Source organism: Prionailurus viverrinus, chromosome A3 (genome assembly GCF_022837055.1).
Source record: "Prionailurus viverrinus isolate Anna chromosome A3, UM_Priviv_1.0, whole genome shotgun sequence".
Taxonomy (NCBI): Eukaryota; Metazoa; Chordata; class Mammalia; order Carnivora; family Felidae; genus Prionailurus; species Prionailurus viverrinus.
This window is the reverse complement of record NC_062563.1, coordinates 21284277-21307697: the sequence shown is the minus strand read 5'-3', so window position 1 is coordinate 21307697 and position 23421 is coordinate 21284277. Positions and strand designations below refer to the sequence as shown.

Below are 23421 nucleotides of genomic sequence, written 5' to 3'. Positions count from 1 at the left end.
GTTTTCGTTTTAATTTTTTAAAATGTTTATTTTTGAGAGGGAGAGAGACACAGCAGGAGTGGGGGAGAGACAAAGAGAGAGAGACACAGAATCCGAAGTAAGCTCCAGGCTCTGAGCTGTCAGTGCAGAGCCTGATGCGGGGCTCGAACTCATGAACCGTGAGATCATAACCTGAGCTGCAGGCGGGCGCTTAACCGACAGAGCCACCAGGCTTTGACTTTAAGTAACGGGAAACTCCTCTGCTGATCAAAAGTGTGATTTAAGCAAAATAGAAACATGTTATGAGAAATTGTGCCATTTAATACATTCTAAGGTCAGGACATGCAGCAGGGCCGCACAAAGGGCAGGGACCAGCAACTAGAAAGTGTTCAAGGAACAAAACAACTTTCTTCCTATTTCTCTGTCTTCTTGGTCTCCCAGAACTTCTTCATTCTTCTCTTCTCTGCAGATTATTTTCTTACGTTTCAGTGTGCTTCTGAGTTCCCAAATTCCATTGCTTTGGTCTAGGTGATCAGGAGGGCCAGTTAGCATCTCTGAAGCCTAATTTCAGATTCCTGGGAAAAAAGATCTGATTGATCGGGCGTCTACCTCTGGCCTAGTCAGCTATGGCTGTGAGGGTGGGTCACATGGAGTGCTGGAGCTCATCCTTTGTGGTGGGAACATAGTCTCAGGAGGGAGACTATGGGTTGGGGAGATACCCTGAACAGTACCAATAGTGATAAGGTGGAAGGTTGTTATCGTGAGCTTTCTGTCTGGCCCATAAGACTGGATGGATGGTAGTATGACCAACCAAAAGGGCAGATTTGTGAGAGGGCAGATGATGAACTTAGTTATGAACCTGTTGAGTGTGAGATGCCTGTGGGATATTAACAAATAATTAAGTTCCTACTATGTTCCAGACACTTTGCAAATACTGGAGTAATCAGTACATGTTGTCAGTAATCGATAATTGGACATGACCTGCCTTTAGGTATCCACACACTTTTGGCTGACAGATCTGGGCTCAGTTGAGAGGCATGGACTAAAGACTGATTTGATTATATTCTGTGGCTTAAAACCAGGCTAGTACAAGAGAGAGCTTAAGAGAATGGATGGAGCTTAGCAGCCTGATGGACACCAGTATAGGAGGCAAGCGGAGTAAGAGGTCTGTTAGAGGAAACAGCTACAGCAGTCAGAGAGGGAAAAGAAGAAGGGAGTATATTAAAGTGGTGAATGAATACTTTAAAAAGGCAGAGTAAGTTGAGACTTGGACATGTCTTTTGGATTTAGCACGTGGGACACTGTTGGTTATTTGCAAATATGGTTTTAACTGAATTCTAGGAAGAGAAGCTGGACTGAAATGTGTTGAGTAGTGACCAGGAGGTGAGGAAGCTGTTTCCAAAGAGTTTTGCAGAGAAAAGAAGTACCTCACGGTAGTAGAAGAGTTTACCAGTATAGTCGCTCTGAATTATAGAAGATTGAATACCTAGTTGATTGGGGGTTAGGGGAGGGGACTAAACGAAGGTAGATGCAGGTATATTCCTAAAAGGAGTTTTATTTCAGACTCCCCTCCATGTCACGGTGAATGCAGGGCTGCATGAGGTTTCTTTCTTTCATCGTCCCCCTGGAAAAGAGGGGGAAGGGAAAAAAGACACAATGCACCCTTTTTTTTTTCTTTAGGAATTGGAAGATGTTGCAAAACTTTACTGGCATGGAATTCAGCTCACTAATTCCTCTGGTTTATTAATAATTGCTGTAGCCATTTGTTTTGTTTTGGTTGCTTCATTTGCAGGCACCTATAACTTTGAGTTGCAAGGCTTAAAACTTCAAGAAGGTGTAAGAGACATGAATCTTTTTTTTCTTTTAATTAGGAAAGATATTTTGGTTCTTAGTGTATTTGCTTTTGAGTTGTTCTAACTCCAGTAATACCTTTTAAGGATAGAAGTAATGAAGAGTGGAAATAGACTTTCAGATGACTATGTAGAAAATATTAATGATTATGAAAATAATTGATCGGCAGTTTGTTTAAAATTTTTTTCTTGCTTTCCTAGATTTTACATGCTTTTAATTCAAGGTTTGCAGATAAATGATTATGTGTGCCATCCTGTCTTGGCCAGCGTTATTCTAAACTCCCCTCCTTTGTTCTGCTGTGACTTGAAAGGGATTGATGTTGTGGTTCCTTACTTTATTTCAGCTCTTGAAACCATTTTGCCTGACAGGTAAGCTATCATTCTGCACTAGTATGTCACTTGTTGGGTTTGGCCTGGTCTGTTTTGGTGCTTCCTCCCCAGTTGCCTAATTTATCCTGTGCTATTGTCTTCATAGCCCAGAGGAACTCAGGTCACATTACATGGGCATAGAACATCCAGATCCATCCACCTCATCCCTGAATTCAATCAGTTCTGATTTGTCCGTGGGCATGTTGAATTCTTTTTGGCCTGATCTGGAGGGCTAAGAACAACCCCAGCCCAGAGGTCCTACTTTTATAGAGTAGGTCATACATTTAAAATCAGTCAGATTCTAGTTTAATTCTGTAACACCTTAACATAGAAATTCACACACACACACTGCAGAGAATAAACTCAGTAGAAAGTAGTTACTGCATTCTTTATGAAACCAAACCCAGTACTTCTATTGTGAAAAATTGACATAATGTATATTTGGCAATAGCTAAAAACATACTTTGGTTTGGAAATACCAAAAGCTTTTTTTTTTTTTTTTGTTTCTTTTTTTTTTTTGGCAGAGAACTCTCAAAATTCAAAAGCTATGTAAACCCAACAGAATTGAGAAGATCTTCCATTAATATCCTACTTTCTTTGTTGCCCCTCCCTCATCATTTTGGCACAGTCAAATCTGAGGTAATGTTTCATTAAAGTTTTTTATATTCTGCATTCTGTTTTGTGTGCTTATTCAAGTCAAATTGTATTTTAAAAATGGAACATGAGCTTTTTAAGATTTTTCTCAGGGACTCCTGGCTAGCTCAGTCAGTGGAGCATGCAACTCTTGATCTTGGGGTTGCAAGTTAGAACCCCACATTGGATGTAGAGATTACCTAAAATAAATAAATCAATAAAATCTTTAAAAAAAAAAAAAAAGAACCAACTTAGATTATTTCAGTTGAACTGGCAAAGTTGATTTGTTGTGGTATTTCTTCTGTCAGTCAACCAGCATGCCTTGGTCTACTATTTCAGATGGCACTAACACATGCTGTGTGAGTTAGTGCCACATTAGCCAGCACAGTGGCTAATATTAGTCAGATTGAAAGCCTTTCTTGTTAGACCGACCTCTTTGTCCACTGTAGTGGTTGTCACATGGGCATAGTGCACCACAACTATGTTGAATATTATTTGTTTCTTCCATAGGTGGTCCTGGAAGGAAAGTTTAGTAATGATGACAGCTCTTCATATGATAAACCGATCACTTTTTTGTCCCTGAAGTTGAGACTTGTGAATATACTAATAGGTGCCTTGCAAACGGAGACGGACCCCAACAACACTCAAATGATACTAGGTTTGTGTTCACAAAAGTTTTTTTAAGTGAACCCGTAGGCTATTGACACCAGGCATGCTGAGACAGCAGGGGTCAGTGATGGGAACCTAAGCCTAATACAGCTCTACTTATTCTGAATCAGAGGCAGAATTGTTTGCTTTTATATATGAAAAAGTTTAAAGGGGGGAGATGAGGGAAGGGGGAAGAATTACAGTTGTCTTAGTGCATCATTTTTGTTTAGTTTTATTTGTGATACTTTTCTCTTTCCCTCTTGCCTTTCCTCTCTCCTCCTCTCTCCCTTAACCCACTTCCTCCCCTGCCCTCTCTTGTCTTTCCTTCCCTCCCTTCTTACATCTGTGTTTTCCTGTTCCTCCTGCCCATTACATCCATATGGAAAAAATTTGAGTTGGGTGTAATTCTAGAAGCCATGTAAGAACGCTGCCAGGAGAAAACTGAGGAGGAGCCGTTGCTGTGCTTCCCTTCTTTTTCCTTAATGTTTTCTTTTGGTCCCCTGATCATACTGATTCTCTTTTAAATGGCCCCTCATTGTTACGGCCAGTGACATATTATAAGCGCTCAACTTGATTACTACAACTGTCTCTTTCTGTCTTTCATCGAAGCCAAGAGCATGGTCCTAAGTACAGGCATTCTGAGGACAACACTAAAGAACTGATGGCATGGCTTTTATCCTTGAGCAAGTCCTATTGCAGAAATTAGGATATCCTCAAGGCAGAGCTGATTGCCTGCCTTGTTCAGTGTCTTCAGTGTTGAGCGAAGAAACCAAAAGGGCAAGAAAGACTTCAGAGGGGGAAGTGGGAGTTAAATTTGATCTTGTAGGGCAGAATTTGAATAGGCAGAAATGAGGTTAGGATTTCATTTCAGGAGAGGAAGTGTCATGACCAAAGAATTGGTGATTGCAGTCGTAGTTGGAGTGAGTGTTCAGAATGTAGTATGTTTTGCAGTGAGAAAGTAGAATAAATAGGGAAGAATAAATTGTTTCCTTTTGGAAAAGACTTGAAGGAACAGAGCTTAAATCTCACCCTAAGAGGGCCTCCAAGTTGTAGGGTTTTAGGTTATTCAAATAACATATCACTTGAAATCAGATAACTTTCTACAGAGTTGATATTTAGTTTTGCCTTAACCCTTGTTCTGAAGAGTTCCCTATGTATATTTCAAGAAAGAGTCAATTGTCACTCTTCCTATAGGTTGGGAAAACTATGTCTGTCCCCTCTTTAACCAGGTGGACAAGAGCACTCCCACACTGGGATGAGAAGCATTGTGTTAGGCTCACCATCTTGTTTCTGTCGTAGCCTTTTCTAGAGCTGTAAGTTCCCTGATGGTAAATACATGCAGCTTGCCTTCAGAATGTGCAGCCATGGTCAAGCCCTGAACCATGTGGCTTTAATCATTCTGAAAAAGCAGTCTGGTATGTGTATGTATATACCCACATACACACACACACACACACACACACACACACACACACAATGGAGTATTACTCGGCAATCAAAAAGAACAAAATCTTGCCATTTGCAACAACATGGATGGAACTAGAGGGTATTATGCAAAGCAAAATTAGCCAGTCAGAGAAAGACAAATATATGACTTCACTCATTTGTGGAATTTAAGATACAAAACAGATGAACATAGGGGAAGGGAAGCAAAAATAATATAAAAACAGGGAGGGGACGAAAACATGAGAGACTCTTAAATATAGAAAACAAACTGAGGGTTGCTAGAGGAGTTATGGGTTGGGGGGTGGCTAAATGGGCAAGGGGCATTGAGGAAGACACTTGGAATGAGCACTGGGTGTTATACGTACGGGATGAGTCACTGGAATCTACTCCTGAAATCATTATTGCACTATATGCTAATTAGCTTGGATGTAAATTAAAAAATTAAAAAGCAGTCTGGTCAGAAAGATATAGCTGTGATTTTTATTTTGTTGTTTTTCTTTTATTTCTAAAAGAACAGAATGTGATTTTAAAGTATTCCATATCTTTCTTAGTTTGTATTACCCTTGAAATTGACATGTTTACATAGTCAGCTAAAATCATATTCCTGTCTCTGCTGTTAATTGAGATATTTCAGCCATTTTAGTATTCTTGTCATATATTTAAATAAAATGCACTTTTTTTTTTTTTTTTTGCTGTTACAGGGGCAATGTTAAATATTGTTCAAGATTCAGCACTTTTAGAAGCCATTGGTTGCCAAATGGAGATGGTAAGAAGCATACCACGTGTAATCTGTCAGGAGAATATCAACATCTGATTTTATGTTAATTGCATTCCAAAATGTCTGTCTTTGTGATTTTTAAAGGCATTTGTAAATTCAGCTCATTGATTCTGAAGGATCCTGTTTTAAAATGTGTATTTCGAGGTTTCTTACCTTTTAGTGCTTCCTCAGCCATTAATCAGGTCTTTGAGAGATTCTGCATGAGAGAAATTTCAGATAGATACAGTCTTTATTCCTGGACAGTGTCTACTTGAAGCTCTTGACTTCTTTTGCTGTGCTGGTGAACTGGCTTAAATAATCTAGGAAAAGCCCTCTATTCTATTATTCCTTCTATGCCTAGTAGATCTAATGCTGGCTGGAAACAAGCATGAGTTTATTCTTTTCCATCTTATCAGCTCTTTTTTTTTTTTTAAGTTTATTTATTTTGAGAGAGCGAGAGAATGGGCAGGCGCATATGAGTGGGGGAGGGGCAGAGAGAGAATCCCAAATGGGCTTTGTGCTGTGACCCTAAAAAACAGTGAGATAGTGACCTGAGCCAAAATCAACAAATGGACACTTAACCGACTGAGCCACACAGGCGCCTCCATCAGCTCTTTTATACCCAAAGTTTGAAGGTCCCCCAAAGCATCAATGCTTCCAAATTAAAAATGTTTCCCACTGCCCCCCTACTTCTGGCTTCAGGATATGTGATCCTTGTACCTGGAGTAAAGACAGGAGAGTGGAGAAATTAATAGAGTATACTAGAATGAGATAGGTATATGTAAGATGGGTGATCAAATTATTATTAAGGAAATTAGATTCATATCCCAGTAGGTAGCTAAAATAATCAACTGTTCTGGATATAATGAATTTTGTTTATATGGGGGAAATGAGAGAAATCTTTAACAGATACTTTTGTCAGCCCCTGTACATATGGAAATACTAACTGTAATATTTCATTGTTTGTGTTCTATGATGTAACTACATTTGAAAGTTACTGTTGTTTATTTGTGTTTTGTTTTTTTTTAAGATTGTATAAATCTTAAAGCGTTCTGAAGTTTTGCTTAGAGGCACTAGGGTGTTTCTTTAAGGACCCAGAGTTATTAGCTCGTGAAATCTAGTGAAGATGGGAAAGGTCCTGAGCTGGCCCTTTGTAAACAGTGGCAAAGAAGACTCCAGAGTGGGCAACCATAATCATCAGACCTTTCATACCCTTCAATAGATGGTGTCTGTGCAAAAACACGATAGTTTTAATCCCTTGTCAGTTTTTATCTGTATCAGTTTGTGCTGCTTAAACGGCTACTTAGCCATTCCATTTTATCAACGTGGCTTTTAATGACTGACCTCTGTTTATACTTGTCAACTTGGGATGTAGACCTCAGATATTTGACTCGTTTTTATTTGACTAGGGTGGTGGAGAAAATCACCTGAAGAGTCATAGTCGCACTAATAGTGGTATTAGTTCAGCAAGTGGTGGAAGCACAGAGCCCACAACTCCTGACAGTGAAAGACCTGCTCAGGCCCTCCTAAGGGATTATGGTAAGCCATGTCTGGTTTTTTGAAATCCAAATTTTATTGAATAACTTTTAATGCCCAGATATGTAAGACAAGCAAAATCTTTTTAAACAAAATTTTAATGTTATGATTTTTTAAGGTATTTAAGTATAATAGACTATTAGTCTAAGAGATTTTTATTATTTTTTAATTTTTATTTTATTTTAGAGAGTGTGAGCAGGGTAGAGGGGCCAAGGGAGGGAGAGAAATTTAAGCAGGCTCCATGCTCAGTGTGGAGCCCGATGTGGAGCTTGATCTCATGACCCTGGGATCATGACCTGAGCTGAAATCAAGAGTCGGATGCTCAACTGCCTGAGCCACCCAGGCTCCTCTAAAAGATTTTTTAAAAGAAAGCAAATCTTTTAAAATTAGCTCTATAGCTTCTAATAGCTAATTTTGGGTAATTTATTAGATTTTGTAAATGATTATAGTGGGTTGTCAGGGAAACATTTCTGGATTCTGTACCAAGTGTTGGTAATACAGAGTCAAATAGGATGTGCTGTCCCTCAGCCTCTAATGACAGAGACAGCCAGCACGTCAGTTATTGCAGTGTGATAAGGGGAGTGATGAAATATACATTAGATGGGAACTCACAGGAGAGTGTCTTTGTGTTTAAAAACTATATATCTTACCATAACTGGTTAGATTCTTCAGTCACAAATTTTAAGCAAGAGTAAGGCAGCATTTGCTAGTTGAGCATTCTATTCAATGATATCCTTTACCCTTGGCAGTTACTTTATGGGTTCTGTGAATTTGTGGGTGCCTTTGTGTTTTTATACATAATTATTCATATTGTATTGAATCCGTGAGTGCCAGTCCAACTTGACTGGAATGAAATCTAGATCCTTAGATGTGAATTTAATTTTTTAAACATCTGGAAAATTCATGAGCTTAGGAGTCCAGGCATGTTTTAAGTATCCTCGAGCATGTCACATATATCAGGTCATTGTGAGGTTATTCAACAAATTTAAATACAACATTTATAAAGAAGTTACTTAAAATTGTTATCTTCATTATGTTCATGGATTTAAGTATACTATAGGTGAAAATTTGTTTTTTATGCTTTCTAAAACACTTTTAAACTAAAGAATTTTCTGAATTATTGTATGTGTTCTAATATAAATGTTGGAAGTGATTATTGTTTGTTTCAGCATTTTGAACTGGTGTTAGTGAGTTCTGCTTGTAATGTTGTAGTTTTTACTAAGAAATCCAGATTTGTGTTAGTGTCGCATGAATGTCTCTCTTTAATGATCATTCCTTTTTCTGTTGTCACTGCCCTCTTTCTGATAGGATCGACAGGTATAATGTCCCTAAAGCTTCCTTTATAATAAAATTCAATTTAGTTTGTCCTAATTTATTATTAGCTAAGTAGTAATTACTTTACATTTTTTAAAAGTTTTTATTTATTTATTTTGAGAGAGGATGAGAGAGAACAAGTGGGGGAGGGACAGAGAGAAAGGGGGACAGAGGATCCAAAGTGGGCTCTGTGCTGACAGCCGGGAGCCCAATGTGGGGCTTGAACTCGAGAACTGAGAGATCATGACCTGAGCCGAAGTCGGACGCTTAACCGACTGAGCCACCCAGGCGCCCCAGTAGAACTGGAGGCCAAATAAAAAACATGGTGACTTGGTTAATTTCTTTTTTAGAAGTCCTAAAGTGGTCTTAGAGAATTAAATGTTAAAATGTGTTTAGAAAGACATTGAATGTGACTTTTGATAGTTTAAACCCTGAAAATAATTTCAACAGATGCTTTATTCCTAGCATCTGAGGGGCTTCTAAAATGTGAATTCTTTTTTCTATAAAATTCCAAGGAAATAATGATAGCCTTTTCACTGTTTTTTTTTTTTTAAATGTAACTCTCTATGAGTTTAGAAATTTTAAGATTTACATTATTATAAGAATGATATCGAACTGCCAGATCCCGGTGGATGTCTGTGTAAAAAGTAGCTGAGCTGGGAACTAGAAGCTGCTTTGGTCCAGTGTGTGTGCCCTGTGCACTGTTGTTGAGTCAGGCTTGGTGCTCAGGCCGTTGGGTTGGGGAGTGTAGCCCTGTGCGGGTGCCCATTGTGCTCACTGTGGCTGCTGTGGTCTGTGCCTGGTGGAATGCTGTGCTTCTTGTTACTAATGCTTAGTTGTTTTCCCTCCCTGTGGGATGTGGCATTGGGGTTATATCCTAGCTCTTAATACAGATTCAGCTGCTGGGCTCCTGATCCGCAGCATTCATCTCGTCACCCAAAGACTCAACTCCCAGTGGCGGCAAGACATGAGCATATCACTGGCAGCTCTAGAGCTCCTCTCTGGCCTGGCAAAGGTGAGGGGAACAGTCGTCGTATTTTAGCCTGGCAGCTTTGGACCGTCACTCTTTTTCCCGTATCTCCTGACAGTGGTGGTTATACTCAAACATAGTTTATGTCTAGAGTGTGCAAAAAGGAGCCTTCAAATGAAATTTTACAAAGTGAACTTTATTTGTTTTTAATAAGTTCAAAGAGTGCATTATATTTTTGTTGTTAGTTTACAGGAAACATCTCAGTACTTCCTATTTATTTGCAAATGATAATAGAATGCCTGTTGATTTTGTATATGCTATATAATACCCTTAAATTTTCAGCGTGACATTTTATGCCATTGTAGGATCATCAGATTTTAATAAGTACGTGGAAAAATGTGCACAAATCTCAAAATATTTATGCTGAGTACAAGAAGCCAGACCCTCTCCCCTCAAAAAAAGAGTACAATACTATATGATTTTATTTGTATAAAACTCTAGAAAATGCAGGCTAACCTGTAGTGACAGAAGGTAGATCAGTAGTAACCTAGGGAAGGGGCATAAAGGAGTGGGAGAAAGGATTAGCAAGGTGCATGAGGATATTTTGGGGGGTGATTGATATGTCCACTACTTTGATTGTGCTGATAGTTCACAGGTATATACTTTGGCCACAATTTATCAAATTTTTCACTTTCAATATGTGTAGTATCCTCTATGTTAATTGTACCTCTGAGCAGGTACATAGAACTTCGTAGCCCATAGAGCCTCACTGTAGGGTTGGGTTAGGGGCTTCAGAGGCTTCAGAAATGGGCACACGTTCCATTGCCAGCTCTCCTTCTGATATCTGGCAATGATGAAGTTTAGGTTTTAGGCAGTGAAGAAATATGCTAAAATGAAATACTGTTTTAGGGTTTGAAAAATACCTTCTTTATAGAGTATTATGTGATACATCTGAAATATTCTGTTCCTCTGTAGAAATACCATTTTTTTTAATACCATTTTAAAAAATAAGGCTTTCTATGGTGTATCACAGCGTCAGAAAGGCTGGGCTTCGGCGCAGATACTTTGAAATTGGTACGGTGGTTCCTGGCTAACTGTGTTCCCCGTGTGACTGTGTTCAGGTGAAGGTGATGGTGGACTCTGGAGACCGGAAGCGAGCCATCAGCTCCGTGTGCAGCTACATTGTGTACCAGTGTAGTCGGCCAGCTCCTCTTCACTCCCGGGATCTGCACTCCATGATAGTAGCGGCTTTCCAGTGTCTCTGTGTCTGGCTGACAGAGCACCCTGATATGCTTGATGAAAAGGTTAGTTTACTAGATCTGTTGTTTGTTTGTTTGTTTTTGAGAGAGAGCAGGTGCATGTACACTGCTCGCACATGAGCCAGGGAGGGGGAAAGGGAGAGGGAAAGAAGAGAATCTTAAGCAGGCTCCACACCTAGCACCGAGCCTGACACAGGGCTTGAGCTCATGACATGAGCCAGACACTTAACTGACTGAACCACCCAGGCGCCCCAAGTTTACTAGATCTTAAAACAGGGAGAAGAAACAAAAATGTATGCGGGGAAAATCCCTCTTAAAAGAGAATCTTTAAGGTGGGGGAGATGGGAAAATGGGTGATGGTCATTGAGGAGGGCACTTGTTGGGAGGAGCACTGGGTGTCGTATGTAAATGTCGAACCATGGGAATCTACCCCAAAAACCAAGGGCACACTTTACACACTGTATGTTAGCCGATTTAACAATAAGTTATGTTAAAAAAAAGAATCTTTAAATACAATATTGCATACTTACACCGAATATAGTTGTAATATTTTAGGAGAACACTTGTTCTTTTGAGCACAACTCAATAATTGTCATCATGCTTATATTTGGTTGCAAATTAACCCATAGAAAAGTTCTTTTTTATTATTATTTTAAAAAATATTTTTTTTTAACATTTATTTATTATTGAGAGACAGAGAGAGACAGAGCATGAGCAGGGGAGGGGCAGAGAGAAAGTGAGACCCAGAATGTGAAGCAGGCTCCAGGCTCTGAGCTCTCAGCACAGAACCCAATGCGGGGCTTGAACTCACGAACCACAAGATTATGACCTGAGCTGAAGTCTGATGCTTTAACTGACTGAGCCACCCCAGGCACCCCGAAAAGTTCTTTTGAAAAATGTAGCTTTCACCTCTTTGACCGTGGCTGCAGCAACTTCTTACTTGACATGTCTCCAAAGGCAGGAGAAATAAAAGCAGAAATGAACTATTGGGACCTCGTGAAGATAAAAAGTTTCTGCACAGCAAAGGAAACAATCAACAAAACTAAAAGACAACCAGTGGAATGGGAGAAGATATTTGCAAATGACACACCAGATGAGGGGTTAGTATCCAAAATCTGTAAAGACCTTAGCAAACTAAAATTTAAAAAAAAAAAAAAAAAAAAAAAAAAAAAAAGAACTTACCAAACTCAACACCTGAAAAACAATAATCCAGTGAAGAAATGGGCAGAAGACATGAATGGACACTTTTCCAAAGAAGACATCCAGATGGCTAACAGACACATGAAAAGGTGCTTAACATAGCTCATCATCAAGGAAATACAAATCAAAACCATTGAGATACCACCTGACATTGGTCAGAATGGCTAAAATTAACAACTCAGGAAACAATAGATGTTGACAAGGATGTGGAGAAAGGGGAACCCTCTTGCACTGTTGGTGGGAATGCAAACTGATGCAGCCACTCTGGAAAACAGTGTGGAAGTTCCTCAAAAAATTAAAAATAGAACTACCCTACAACCCAGCAATAACACTACTAGGAATTTATCCAAAGGATACAGGAGTGCCGATTCGAAGGGGCACATGTACCCCAGTGTTTATAGCAGTGCTATTGACAATAGCCAAAGTATGGAAAGAGCCCAAATATCCATCAACTAATGAATGGATAAAGAAGATGTGGTGTGATGGAATACTACTTGGTGACGAAAAAGAATGAAATCCTGCCATTTGCAACAACGTGGATGGAACTGGAGGGTATTATGCTAAGTGAAATAAGTCAGAGACAGATACAGGTTTTCACTCATGTGGAATTTGAGAAACTTAACAGAAAACCATAGGGGAAGGGAAGGGGAAAAAAAGTTACAAACAGGGAACCAAACCATAAGAGACTCTTAAATACAGAGAACAAACTGAGGGTTGTTGGGGGGGGGGGCAGGGAAAATGGGTGATGGGCATTGAGGAGGGCACTTGGTGGGGTGAGCATAGGCATTGTATGTAAGTGATGAATCACGGGAATCTACTCCGGAAGCCAAGATTATACTGTATACACTGTATGTTAGTTAACTTGACAATAAATTACAAAATAAATATTAAAAAAAAAAGTTGTAACCTTTCCTCTCTCTGCCCTTCCCCCCACTCGCGTGCACATGTACTTTCTCTCTTAAATGAAAATAAAAGGAAAGAAAGTTGGAATCTTGACTAATTTATCTGAAGTATTAGGAATATTATTTTTTTGAAAGGATGTGGTAGCCTCAAGATGACCAGTGGGCACTTTGGTCACCCATTGCCAAATTCCGAAGGACAGTTGGTATCCCGGCTGCAAAACTAGAGCATAAATTGCCATAAAGTTTGCCTGTATATAAAAATTGCATTTCGGGCCCCTAGATGGCTCAGTCAATTAAGTGTCCCAACTCTTGATCTCAGCTCAGGTCTTGATCTCAGGGTCTTGAGTTCAAGCCCTGTGTTGGGCTCTAAGCTGGGCATGAAGCCTGCTTAAAAAAAATTCATTTCACACATGTGTTCCATTTTCAAGTAGGCACAGGTATCTAGGCTGATTTCTCTTGCCATTGTTCCATGTTATATCTTCCTTATAGGGAGACAGGCAGTTATCAAGAATTCATAGTATAAATAAGAGATTATCAGGCTCATTGAATATTTATGGGGAGCTTTATATAGTTCTTAAAATAATACTGTTGATTAAATCTTCACTTTTTTTTTTTAAACGTTTATTTTTGCAAGAGAGAGTATGAGTGAGGTAGGAGCAGAGAGAGGGGGCAGAGGATCCGAAGCAGGCTCTGTGCTGACAGCAGTAAGCCTGATGCAGGGCTTGAACTCATGAACCATGAGATCATGACCTGAGCTGAAGTCAGACAGATGCTCAACCTACTGAGCCACCCAAATATTAGTGCCCCAAATCTTAGTTATTTTCATTATGGCTTCTAAAATTATGATACCAGGAATTGCTTAAAAATGTCAGTAACTGATAAATTTCCCTTTGGATAATCTAATGTACCTTTTTTTAATTAAAAAAATTTTTTTTTAGTGTTGATTAACTTGAGAGAGAGAGACAGACAGGGTCTGAGAGGGCAAGGGACAGATAGAGGGAGACACAGATTCCGAAGCAGGCTCCAGGCTCCGAGCTGTCAGCACAGAGCCCAACGTGGGGCTCGAACCCACAAACCGTGAGATCATGACCTGAGCCAAACACTTAACCTACTGAGCCACCCAGGCGTCCCTGGATAATCTAATGTATCTTAAACCACTCTAGGTTTAACTGAATTACTGTTGTGTCTCTTTAACTTGGGCTTTCATAATTTTATTGTCTGTGGTAATTTTATAAGAATTGTGACTGATAAAATAGTATGGAATTTATCATTACTTATTTAATTCTGAACACTCAAATTCAGTTCTTTAAAGAGAAATTGGGGTGGGGGCAAAGTTTATTATTGTGAAATTAATATCCACCTATGAAAGTGAGAAAGAAACTGGAGCCTGTCAGCAAAATACCACCACTATTAGTATTTTGATGTATTTCCCTGTCTTCTCAGGTGTATTACAAAAACTGATCTGCCTTTCCTGCTTCTAGGATTGTCTTAAGGAAGTATTGGAGATTGTGGAACTGGGAATTTCAGGAAGTAAGTCCAAGAACAGTGAGCAAGAGGTCAAGTACAAAGGAGATAAGGAGCCAAACCCCGCATCTATGAGGGTAAAGGATGCTGCGGAAGCCACCCTAACATGGTATGAAAGTGACTGCACAGGGATTGTGCCTAGGAATTAGGATGGGGTTAGCTGTCATCCCTGTTGTTTCTTCTCCTCCCCAGTTGTTCAGCATTAAGCGATGCAACCTCTCAAGATACTTTTTCTCTAGAAAAAAATGGAAAAGAAAAACTTGTCTTGGGGACCTTTTAAAAGAAGCCAGGGACGTGGGGCTGAGAGTTTGGGTCCTTATTTTTCTGGGCTAGTTGGCATTGATCGAAGTCCTACCATGTTAGAGCTAGAAAGGATCTTGGAGAGCCTTACTTATCTCTTCACTTTGGTGTCTGAGTCCCGAGAAGGGATCCGCCTGTGGTCTCCTGCTTCTTCGCTTAGTGGTCTGTACTCTGTTACATTTATAGTATGTATTAGACGTTCATTCAGTCAGGACTTAAGAGCTCCCTCTCATGAACTTATAATAAGATTGTAAAGATAAATCAGATTCAGCCACCATCCTCAAAGAGCTTCTTGTCCAAAAGGGCAGATAAGACATGAACACAATAGCTATAATATTAGGTGGAGAATAAGTGCTGCAAGAGAAGAGGTATAATAACATGCTGGCAGGAGGAAATGAATACTTCCAGATAGAGGGAAATCAAGATGACACTGGACCTGACTTCTACAGGATGGATGAAGAAGTTTCACCAAAGGCTAGATACAGAGTGGTTAAGAAGGCGGCAAGAGATTTCTTTTCTAATCATTTTGGTTGTGAAGGGATAGAGACAGGTCAGAACCTTAGAGAAATAGCAGAAAGAGCTGAGAGAGTTTACATTTGGCTGGTAAGTGAGGACGGTGGAAGAAGGGACGGAAGGCACTTTAGGCACATTATGGACTGAAGGGAAGAGTTAAGTGGGGAAGATCGGAATCACATACAGATGGAAAGATGGAGCCTATGAAAAGGTAAGTGTGGATGAAGACCCAGAAAACATAATAGAGGGAAGGAGGATGTCCAGTCAGTCTGGGTTGGCTCATCTTGGTCTTCTTAATAAAGTGGTAGGCCTTCGTTAGCCTCTACTTTTGTGATAGTCTAATAAAAGTTTCATTTTTATTTTTAAAAACTTGATGTTTACATTGAGCCGAAATCTCTCCCACTTTAGCTTCGACCCATTGGTGGAAGACTCCTTGCAGATTTGTACGTAGATCAGCCCTTACCAAGATTCCAGAATCTTTTTGGTGATCTGTTCATAACTTGGGGCAGGCACAGTCAAGTTGGATTTATTTCTCTTCTTCACGGGCTTTGGTCATTTAGTACATTTTTAGAAGCACGCATGCTTTATTTTAGTCCTCCTCACTGCACTAACTGGGCTTCCAGTGCACCTCTGGAGGTTTGGCTCTTGGCTAGAAAATCAGAAAAATGGGCATGCAGCTGTTTAAGCACGTACTTACACAGACGGTTGAGTACTAGAAATAATAAAAGTTCAGAAGGAAGACCATATGAGAGGTGGGCTAGACTGAAAAGCTTTATGAAAAAACTGAGCCTTGATGTGTGCCTGAAAGAGTAAGAAGGATATGGAGAGAAAGAAAAGGGGAGAGCATTTCTTACTGGGAACTCTGTATCATACAAAAGTCAGTTTGCTGCAATCCTAGCCTGGGTAGGGCATTCCTAGGAGAGTATGCCGGAGAGCGAGCATTGGATATGTACTCAAAATGAGGAGTGAACCTGGGATGCTTCTGGGCAGCCTAGCCAGTGGTTATCTAGGTGACTCATCTGTTTTATCTGCAGCTGTCCTGTCACTGCTGGCAACTCCACAAATGGTATTTCCAGTTACCAGTCTTGAAGAGTGCCCTGAAGGGTACTGTCATCATGAAACCTGTCCCAAACCAGAGCTCTTCGTTCCCTCAAAATTACTGCTTTATGTCAGTATCACTGCTGGTTTTCGGCTATACAAACACAGACCTTTAGCTTTTTTCCTGATTTATCTCTGCTTTATCTGTCACTCCCCATGTGAAGCCAGTGACTGAGTCCAGTGGACTTTATTTTTGGAAGTATTTCTTCTGTCCCCTCTAACCTCAGCATCCTAGTCTAGACTCTTCTCACTTCTTGCCTAATTTCTATGTTTTTAATCTCACCCTTTCTGTTCATCTTGCATTCCATTTTTGAACTCATCCTTGGGCACTTTTTTTTTTTGCTGCTCGAGTGGTGGAAAACTGAATAGATCTGTTTCCTGCCATGTTGTCTGAACTCCTTGTCTGATTGTCAAGGCCCTCCTTATCCTGTCCCCACTCACACTGATCTTTCTCAGCACATCCTTTCTGCCATCATAGAACCTGGCAGGCCATTTGTGGCTGTGAACCGGGCATGTTCTTACCTGTCTCTGTGTATTCCCTGGGTTTCAGGACTTCTATCTTTTCCCCTCGGTCACATCCTTCACTGCTCAGTGCTCATATCAAATGTAGCTACCTCCATGGCACCTTCTTTGGTTATTCTGCTTCTGAATGATGACTCTGTTCTGTGCTTTTGTGCTCAGTCAGACCTGATTGCACAGCACGGAATTCTATACTGTCATGATCGTATCTGGTTATATTTGATACATGCTAGTGTCGTCTCTCCAACTTGGGTAGAGTCCACATTTCCTTCTTTAACACTTCTCACAGTGCTCAGAATAGTAGGCAGTTATGAAGTGTAGACTGGCTAGTTGGGTGTTTTCTCCTTAGTGTACTATACAAATTCAGAATTAGGACTCTTGCAAGTCGTTTTGGCAGCCCCTCTGCTTAAGCAACTCGTAAGGCCTTCCAGGTTATTCGGCCTCTAATTTGGTGATAGTCTAACCCCTAAGGCTCCCGTTTCATTTTTATTTTTAAAAACCCGATGTTTACATTGAGCTGAACTCTCCCACTTTAGCTTCCACCCATTCGTTCTAATTCAGACTTTTGATAGTGGAATCCTCTTTCCAGGCAGTAATGACATCTGAAGGTAATGCTTATGAAGATGGTGATTTGTTTCTGCCAGTACCTTAAGCTGTTTGTCATATGACAGAGATTCAAGTACCTTTATCGTCCTGGTCATTCTTCTCTCAATGGTGTGGGTTTGGGTTTGACTAAGTACCTCTTAAAGGTGGTTTGCTGAGTAAAATATTCTCTGTGAGGGTGGATGATCTTTACACTCTCTAGGATATTGTATTTTCATTAAAATGTACTCGGCGACCGCATTGGGTTTTTGAGAACTTGATAGTTTGCGTCAAGTCAACTAAAAGTGGAGTCTTTCACACGTTTATTTTTTGTCTGCTTTTCTCATCCTGTACTTCCTTGTTTGGGGGTATTTGTATCTATAGAACTTTACATTTAAACCTGAGATCTCTTCACGTAAGATTTACCTCATTATTTGGATCCCAACTTTTCCTCTGCCATATTAACTCTGCAGCTCAACTTTTGGTCAATGAGCCTGTTCTGTGTGTCCTAGTCAAAGACACTGATGAAAACATTGAAAAGAGACTCACAAAGCACATTATCAGAGATTTTCATTCAGGTTGACCGGGATTTTTTAATGTTGTCTGTAAGTTTATCCTGGTATGCTGTCAAATACTTGCATGTCTTGATTTCAGACATAGTTCTCCCCCTTTCCAGTCTGGTCACTGTCAAGAAGAGAAAATGTGGTTAGGCTGGTATGATTTGATCTTAGTAACCTGTTCCTTGCCAGCAGCCCATTTGATAACTGTCTGTGAATCTTGCATGGAACACCACAAACTCCCATGGTCCGTATATTTTGCGACATCTGTCTCTGCCCCATTTTAGAAAAACAAAGTCAAGTTTCCCTGTTTCTAGTCTGCTGGTATTTCACCCGTTTTCGACAATTCCTTAAAGGCTTGAACTCACCATCAGATTCTCCTGGTCTTTGAAATTTTTGGACAGTTCTCCTAAGAGAAGAGAAAATGGATGGAAAACATCTGCTGAGCAGTGTTGCCTTCCATTATCAGAGATATTTGGGTTTCGGTACTAGAATGAAAGGGAAAGGGAGAGGCTACTACTCAAGGATCGAGATGACAAAAATGGTGTTGGCGAGTATTCGTTTTCCAAATGAAGTGCATATGAAGGGTCAGGTGATATTAGGACCACAAGGTAAAATTTTTATGTTTTCATTAAAAGAGACTTTCTCTCTGTGCTTCAATTGTTTCATTTTAAAATGGGAATAATGTACTTATCTGTACTTATCTGTTGTTTTGATAGCTCAATAAAAGAATGTGTGTAAAGAATGTATGTAGACCAGTGCCTCATGGTGAGTGCCATATAGAGGTTATTAATTGAATGGATGCAGAAATCTCTATGGACATAAACATTTCTGAATGTTAAGGCTTGTTAAGTTGAATTCTAATTTATGAGGCATTTTTTTCTTATACATTCGAATTTAATAATTACAGTAGTTCTTTGAGATGTACTATTAGTGCCTCCAGTCTTACCTGTAAAACGAGGATAATGTCTACTCAGGACCGCACAGTGAGAAGGCAGCAGGCCCTGGTTTCTGGTTACTTAAAGATCACGTGTCATGTCTGAGCCTGAATTTCCTCATCTGAAAAGTGGAGGTTTGGTGGGTCTTTGGGTCCTTTTCTAGGTCTAGAATGCTTTGGCTAGCATAACCCTGAAACCTGGAACACAGAACATTTTTTAAATATATCTTTAGGAGCTCCATCATTTGGAAGTATGGTTGTCAGGTTCCCTGGGTAGGAAGCTCTGAGAGAAATTTCCTTGCAAGAATCTTATTGGAAAATGCTTTTAGGATCAGTCCCTAGAGGGGGTGAAGGAAGCGGGACTGAGCAGAGGCAAGGACGAATGCGTGCAGGTGCAGCGAAGAGCTCTGGGGCTGGGTTAGCCCTTCAGAGTTCTCTCCGGTTAGGGCCCAGGGGCTGGGGCTTTGGACGCCCACACTGCCCTTGCCCTTTCGCTGGCTGTGGGCTGTCCCAGGATGAAGCTGTGATTCTGGGTGAGCTGGTTCTTGTTGGCTGAGAGCAAGTCCTGGAGAGGGACTCTCACCTGCAAGCTGTGGCCACCATGTCTGCATGGGGTGGGGGGGGGGGGGGGGGAATGGATCTTTCAGTCTTGGGAGGCAGGACAGCACACCAAGCCATCCGCCCCAGGGAGTAAATCTGACTTGCAAAGAGGAAGTGTGGCTGTGGTCACCTAAAAGAGCAGAAGGGCACATTGATGCATGAGGTAAACTTAAGATTTTGCTTTGGGGATTAACTGTTATCTTTTGCATTCTCCATAGTATTATGCAGTTGCTCGGCGCATTTCCTTCACCCAGTGGTCCCGCTTCTCCTTGTAGTCTGGTGAATGAGACCACTTTGATCAAGTACTCCAGGCTGCCAACCATAAATAAACATAGTTTCCGGTACTTTGTCTTGGATAATAGTGTCATCCTGGCAATGCTGGAGCAACCTCTTGGAAATGAACAGAGTAAGTTCCAGCACTTTGGGTCTTCTCCACTGCGAAATCACCGTGTTTTAGCTCCCTGCTAGCAGGCTGCTTCCAGGGTCAGGGACCTGTAGCTATAGGAACAACTGCAGATTCACAGCAACTTCGCATTTGTCAGAGGGTCTTCTAGCTACAGTGACTGGAAAATAGAGGGTCAGAAAATAGAGTATACATAGTAAATAGACTCTTTTAGAGGCTCTTTTATGTATCTGAAATACTAGAACTAAAGTAGTTCTACAAAAAGTTTGTTTTAATGGGGTATTTTCTCTTGTTTACCATGTATAAAAATTACTGTTATTCTTCTTGAACTTTGGTCCTGGTCCCCACTCCACATTGTTCTTTTTCAGTTAATGGTGCCACCCAAACAGACTGGAAATTTGAGGAGTCCTCTTGGCCTGCCCCTTCCTGTTTCTCCCTTACATAATTGGTGTCCAATTGCTCAGTGACTCTTGAATCTTTTTTTTTCTCTGCCTCCCTCCCAATACATCCAAATGTAGGGTCTTATTATTTCTTACTGAGATTATTGCAGTTGCTTCCTACCTGGTCTCATCCCTCTCCTTCCTGTTCTGAAATGTGTTACCCTTCCCTCCATCCTACTTTCTGCCACCATTGTATTCTTCCTCAAATATGGATCTGACCATACCAGTGCCCTCATGAAAACCCTTTGATGATTTTCCACTGATACAACATGCACTGTTTCCCTCCTCAACTTTCTCTCAATTATAAGCTGTCTCAAGGTAGATTACCACTGCAACCCAGGCTACTCAAAGTACGTATATATTTTTTTAAGTTTATTTATTTATTTTGAGAGAGAGAGAGCCAGCAGGAGATGGGGCAGAGATGGAGAGAGAAAGAATCCCAAGCAGGCTCTGCACTGTCAGCACAAAGCCTAACGCAGGGCTCGAACTCACGAACCGTGAGATCGTAACCTGAGCCGAAAGCAAGAGTCGGATGCTTAACCAGCTGACCACCCAGGTGCCCCAAAGTACATTTTTTTCCTGTTGGTAATCAGAATCAGCCAGTATGTAAAGGAAGCATCTTCTCATGCTTATGAGAAAGTGACGGTTATAGAATTTTGGGGCATAGAGAATCCAGGGAATCACCTCATGTTCAGTTCCCTGATTTACAGGTGAAGAAACAGAGGCTCGGAGAGGGCCTGTGACTTATTCAAGGTTATTTGAAAAGTACATGGTATGACTAGGACTAGTGTCCAAATTTCCTGAGCCTCATTCTGTCCCTTTATATTGTCCTTATCGCACAGTATAGGATTTTGCCAGTAAAGACTTGTTACCTTTACAGAGGTGAACAGACTCTTACGGTCCCGTGCAAATTCTGTTGAGGCTATATGAGTAGGATCTCATGAATCTATAAAATGAAAGTGAGACATTTCCCTATCATTCAGAGATTTGTGAATACCATCACAAGTTTCCACTGTGTGGTGGTAAGATACAGTGACTTTAATGTCAAATAGATGGGGCCTTTAATCATTGCCCAGTTCCAGAAGTGCCGATTCCAGCTCTTTCCTGCATGCACTTCTTTCTTCTCTATTCCAGACGTAGGGCTTGCTTGACTTTCTTCCCTGGCTTGTGCCTATTATTCATGATTCCTTCAGCCTCCTACTCCCAAGCCAACTGCTAAGGAGTCTAAAATCCCAGTGTCCCCTCTGGGTTTCCTGGCCGGAGGGGTAAGTGTCAGCCCTCTTCGAGATTCTTTAGGACTCTCCTATGTACTCTCATTCCCAGTCATTTCACTGCATTGGAAGTCTACTAAAAATACAAACAATTGGGATTTTATAGATTTACAAGGACATTTTAATAGTTTATTGTAACAGTGTAACAGAAGAAGTGAGAAAGTAAAGTTTGAAAAAGTTTAACTCCACATCAGGACAAAAGGAGGGACTAAGAAGGAGGACCTGGGTCCCTCAGGAAGCCCATCCTGAGTTCTCCCCACCCCCCACCCCCCATTTCCTTCCCCTGAACTTCTGCTGGGATGGGGCAGTGCCTGCCTGTGGCGGACACGAGTGCATAAGGTGTGGGTGAATGCAACATCAGCACTTCAAATACCCATCTGTCTGCACTTAGGTTGTTCTCAATACTGGAAGTTAAGAGTATTGGCTAGTATTTGTTTCCCAAAAATGGATTTATGTGAGGTAACGTTAGTCAACATGTTGGTGAACGTTATTTTATGTATTGTTAAACACGTGGTTCAAAACTACATTATTGGCACACCAAAATTCAGTTTTTCATTTAGAGTAAAGACACACAATTTCCTTTTGAAACAGACTTAAGTTTAAAAAAGAAAGTGGTCGATAGAAAGTAAGATAAGTACTTATAGTTTGAGAATATGGCAGAAACCACAGAGGTGGTACACAAAGGATGAGAGTTTGGGAAACACTGTGCCAGGGCTTTGATTATTAGAGGCTTTATGGTTGATAACAGGTGTATTTTAAGTAGTCGTCATCTGAAATAAAAACTTTTTACACCAATATTTTATTCTAGATGATTTTTTCCCCTCTGTCACTGTGCTGGTCCGGGGAATGTCTGGAAGACTTGCTTGGGCACAACAACTTTGCCTTTTACCCAGAGGAGCAAAAGCAAATCAGAAGGTATCCGTTAGAAGTTACAGGGAAGTGACTAGGAGTGAGCGAGTGTGTGCATGCGAGTGCGCATGTGTGTGTTATGATTTAAAGGTTAAATAACATTCCAACAAATTCATTAATAAAATAAATATTTTCGATCCTAGCCAGGGTCTCAGTCAGTGGTTCATATCAGAATCATCTTAGGAGCCCGTAATTCCCAGATCCACTGAATTACTCTTTAAAGACATCTTCAAAGCAGGTGTATTTTCAGAAAGCTTTCCAGGTGATTCTCACATCCATTTATGATTAAGAACTACTGTTCTGAGCTGTGGCCTCATTTTTTTATGCAGTGTTAAATATAACAAAACTCAGGTACATGCCATAAATGAAAAAAAAATTGGCCAGACTCTTGATCTCTCAGATAATGGGACTTAGTTTCAAATTATTTTTATGTGACTTATTCCTGTATAGTTGGTAATGTGCTCTGTAATTTTTTTAAATATGCTGTGTAATTTAAATCTTATTTGGGGTGGCATAGTTTATTTTATTTGTAACATTTGTAATTCGGTGAGTAGAATTTGCTCATGGGAGAAAGTTGGAAAATTCAGATAGTAAGAAATTGTAAAGCATCTGTACTCCCACTTTCCAGAAGTAGTCACTCTTAATATTTTAGTAGATTTCCTTGCAATCTTTTTTTCCTTTCTGTGCATGATAACATTAAATAGAATTTGAGTCATTTTTGTATACTGTTCTTTTCACTTAGTGCTTTTACTTATGTTACTAAAAATTCTTTAAAACATCACTTCATAAAGTGTCCCCGGTATTTAAGAGAGACAGTCACAAAATTGGAGCACGGGTCTAAAATCATTTAACATCCTAGGTGTCGCTTTTGGATGTGTTGTCACCCTGTGAGGAGCACACCTCTG

At 40.3% G+C, this 23421-nt stretch overlaps 1 protein-coding gene across 3 annotated transcripts in view; it reads left to right on the top strand.

The window, feature by feature from the left end:
- The window catches only part of RALGAPB (Ral GTPase activating protein non-catalytic subunit beta), an 89010-nt gene that overhangs the window by 38152 nt on the left and 27437 nt on the right, over positions 1 to 23421 (top strand). For 2 of the 3 annotated variants that reach the window (XM_047851838.1, XM_047851839.1), the window contains exons 11-20: positions 2031 to 2198; positions 2723 to 2837; positions 3342 to 3489; positions 5627 to 5691; positions 7092 to 7221; positions 9414 to 9547; positions 10624 to 10806; positions 14345 to 14496; positions 19712 to 19899; positions 22416 to 22522. In XM_047851838.1, the coding sequence (XP_047707794.1) occupies positions 2031 to 2198; positions 2723 to 2837; positions 3342 to 3489; positions 5627 to 5691; positions 7092 to 7221; positions 9414 to 9547; positions 10624 to 10806; positions 14345 to 14496; positions 19712 to 19899; positions 22416 to 22522 (1390 nt within the window). The remainder of the gene's footprint in view (positions 1 to 2030; positions 2199 to 2722; positions 2838 to 3341; positions 3490 to 5626; positions 5692 to 7091; positions 7222 to 9413; positions 9548 to 10623; positions 10807 to 14344; positions 14497 to 19711; positions 19900 to 22415; positions 22523 to 23421) is intronic. The other variant, XM_047851840.1, reaches the window with a different exon arrangement.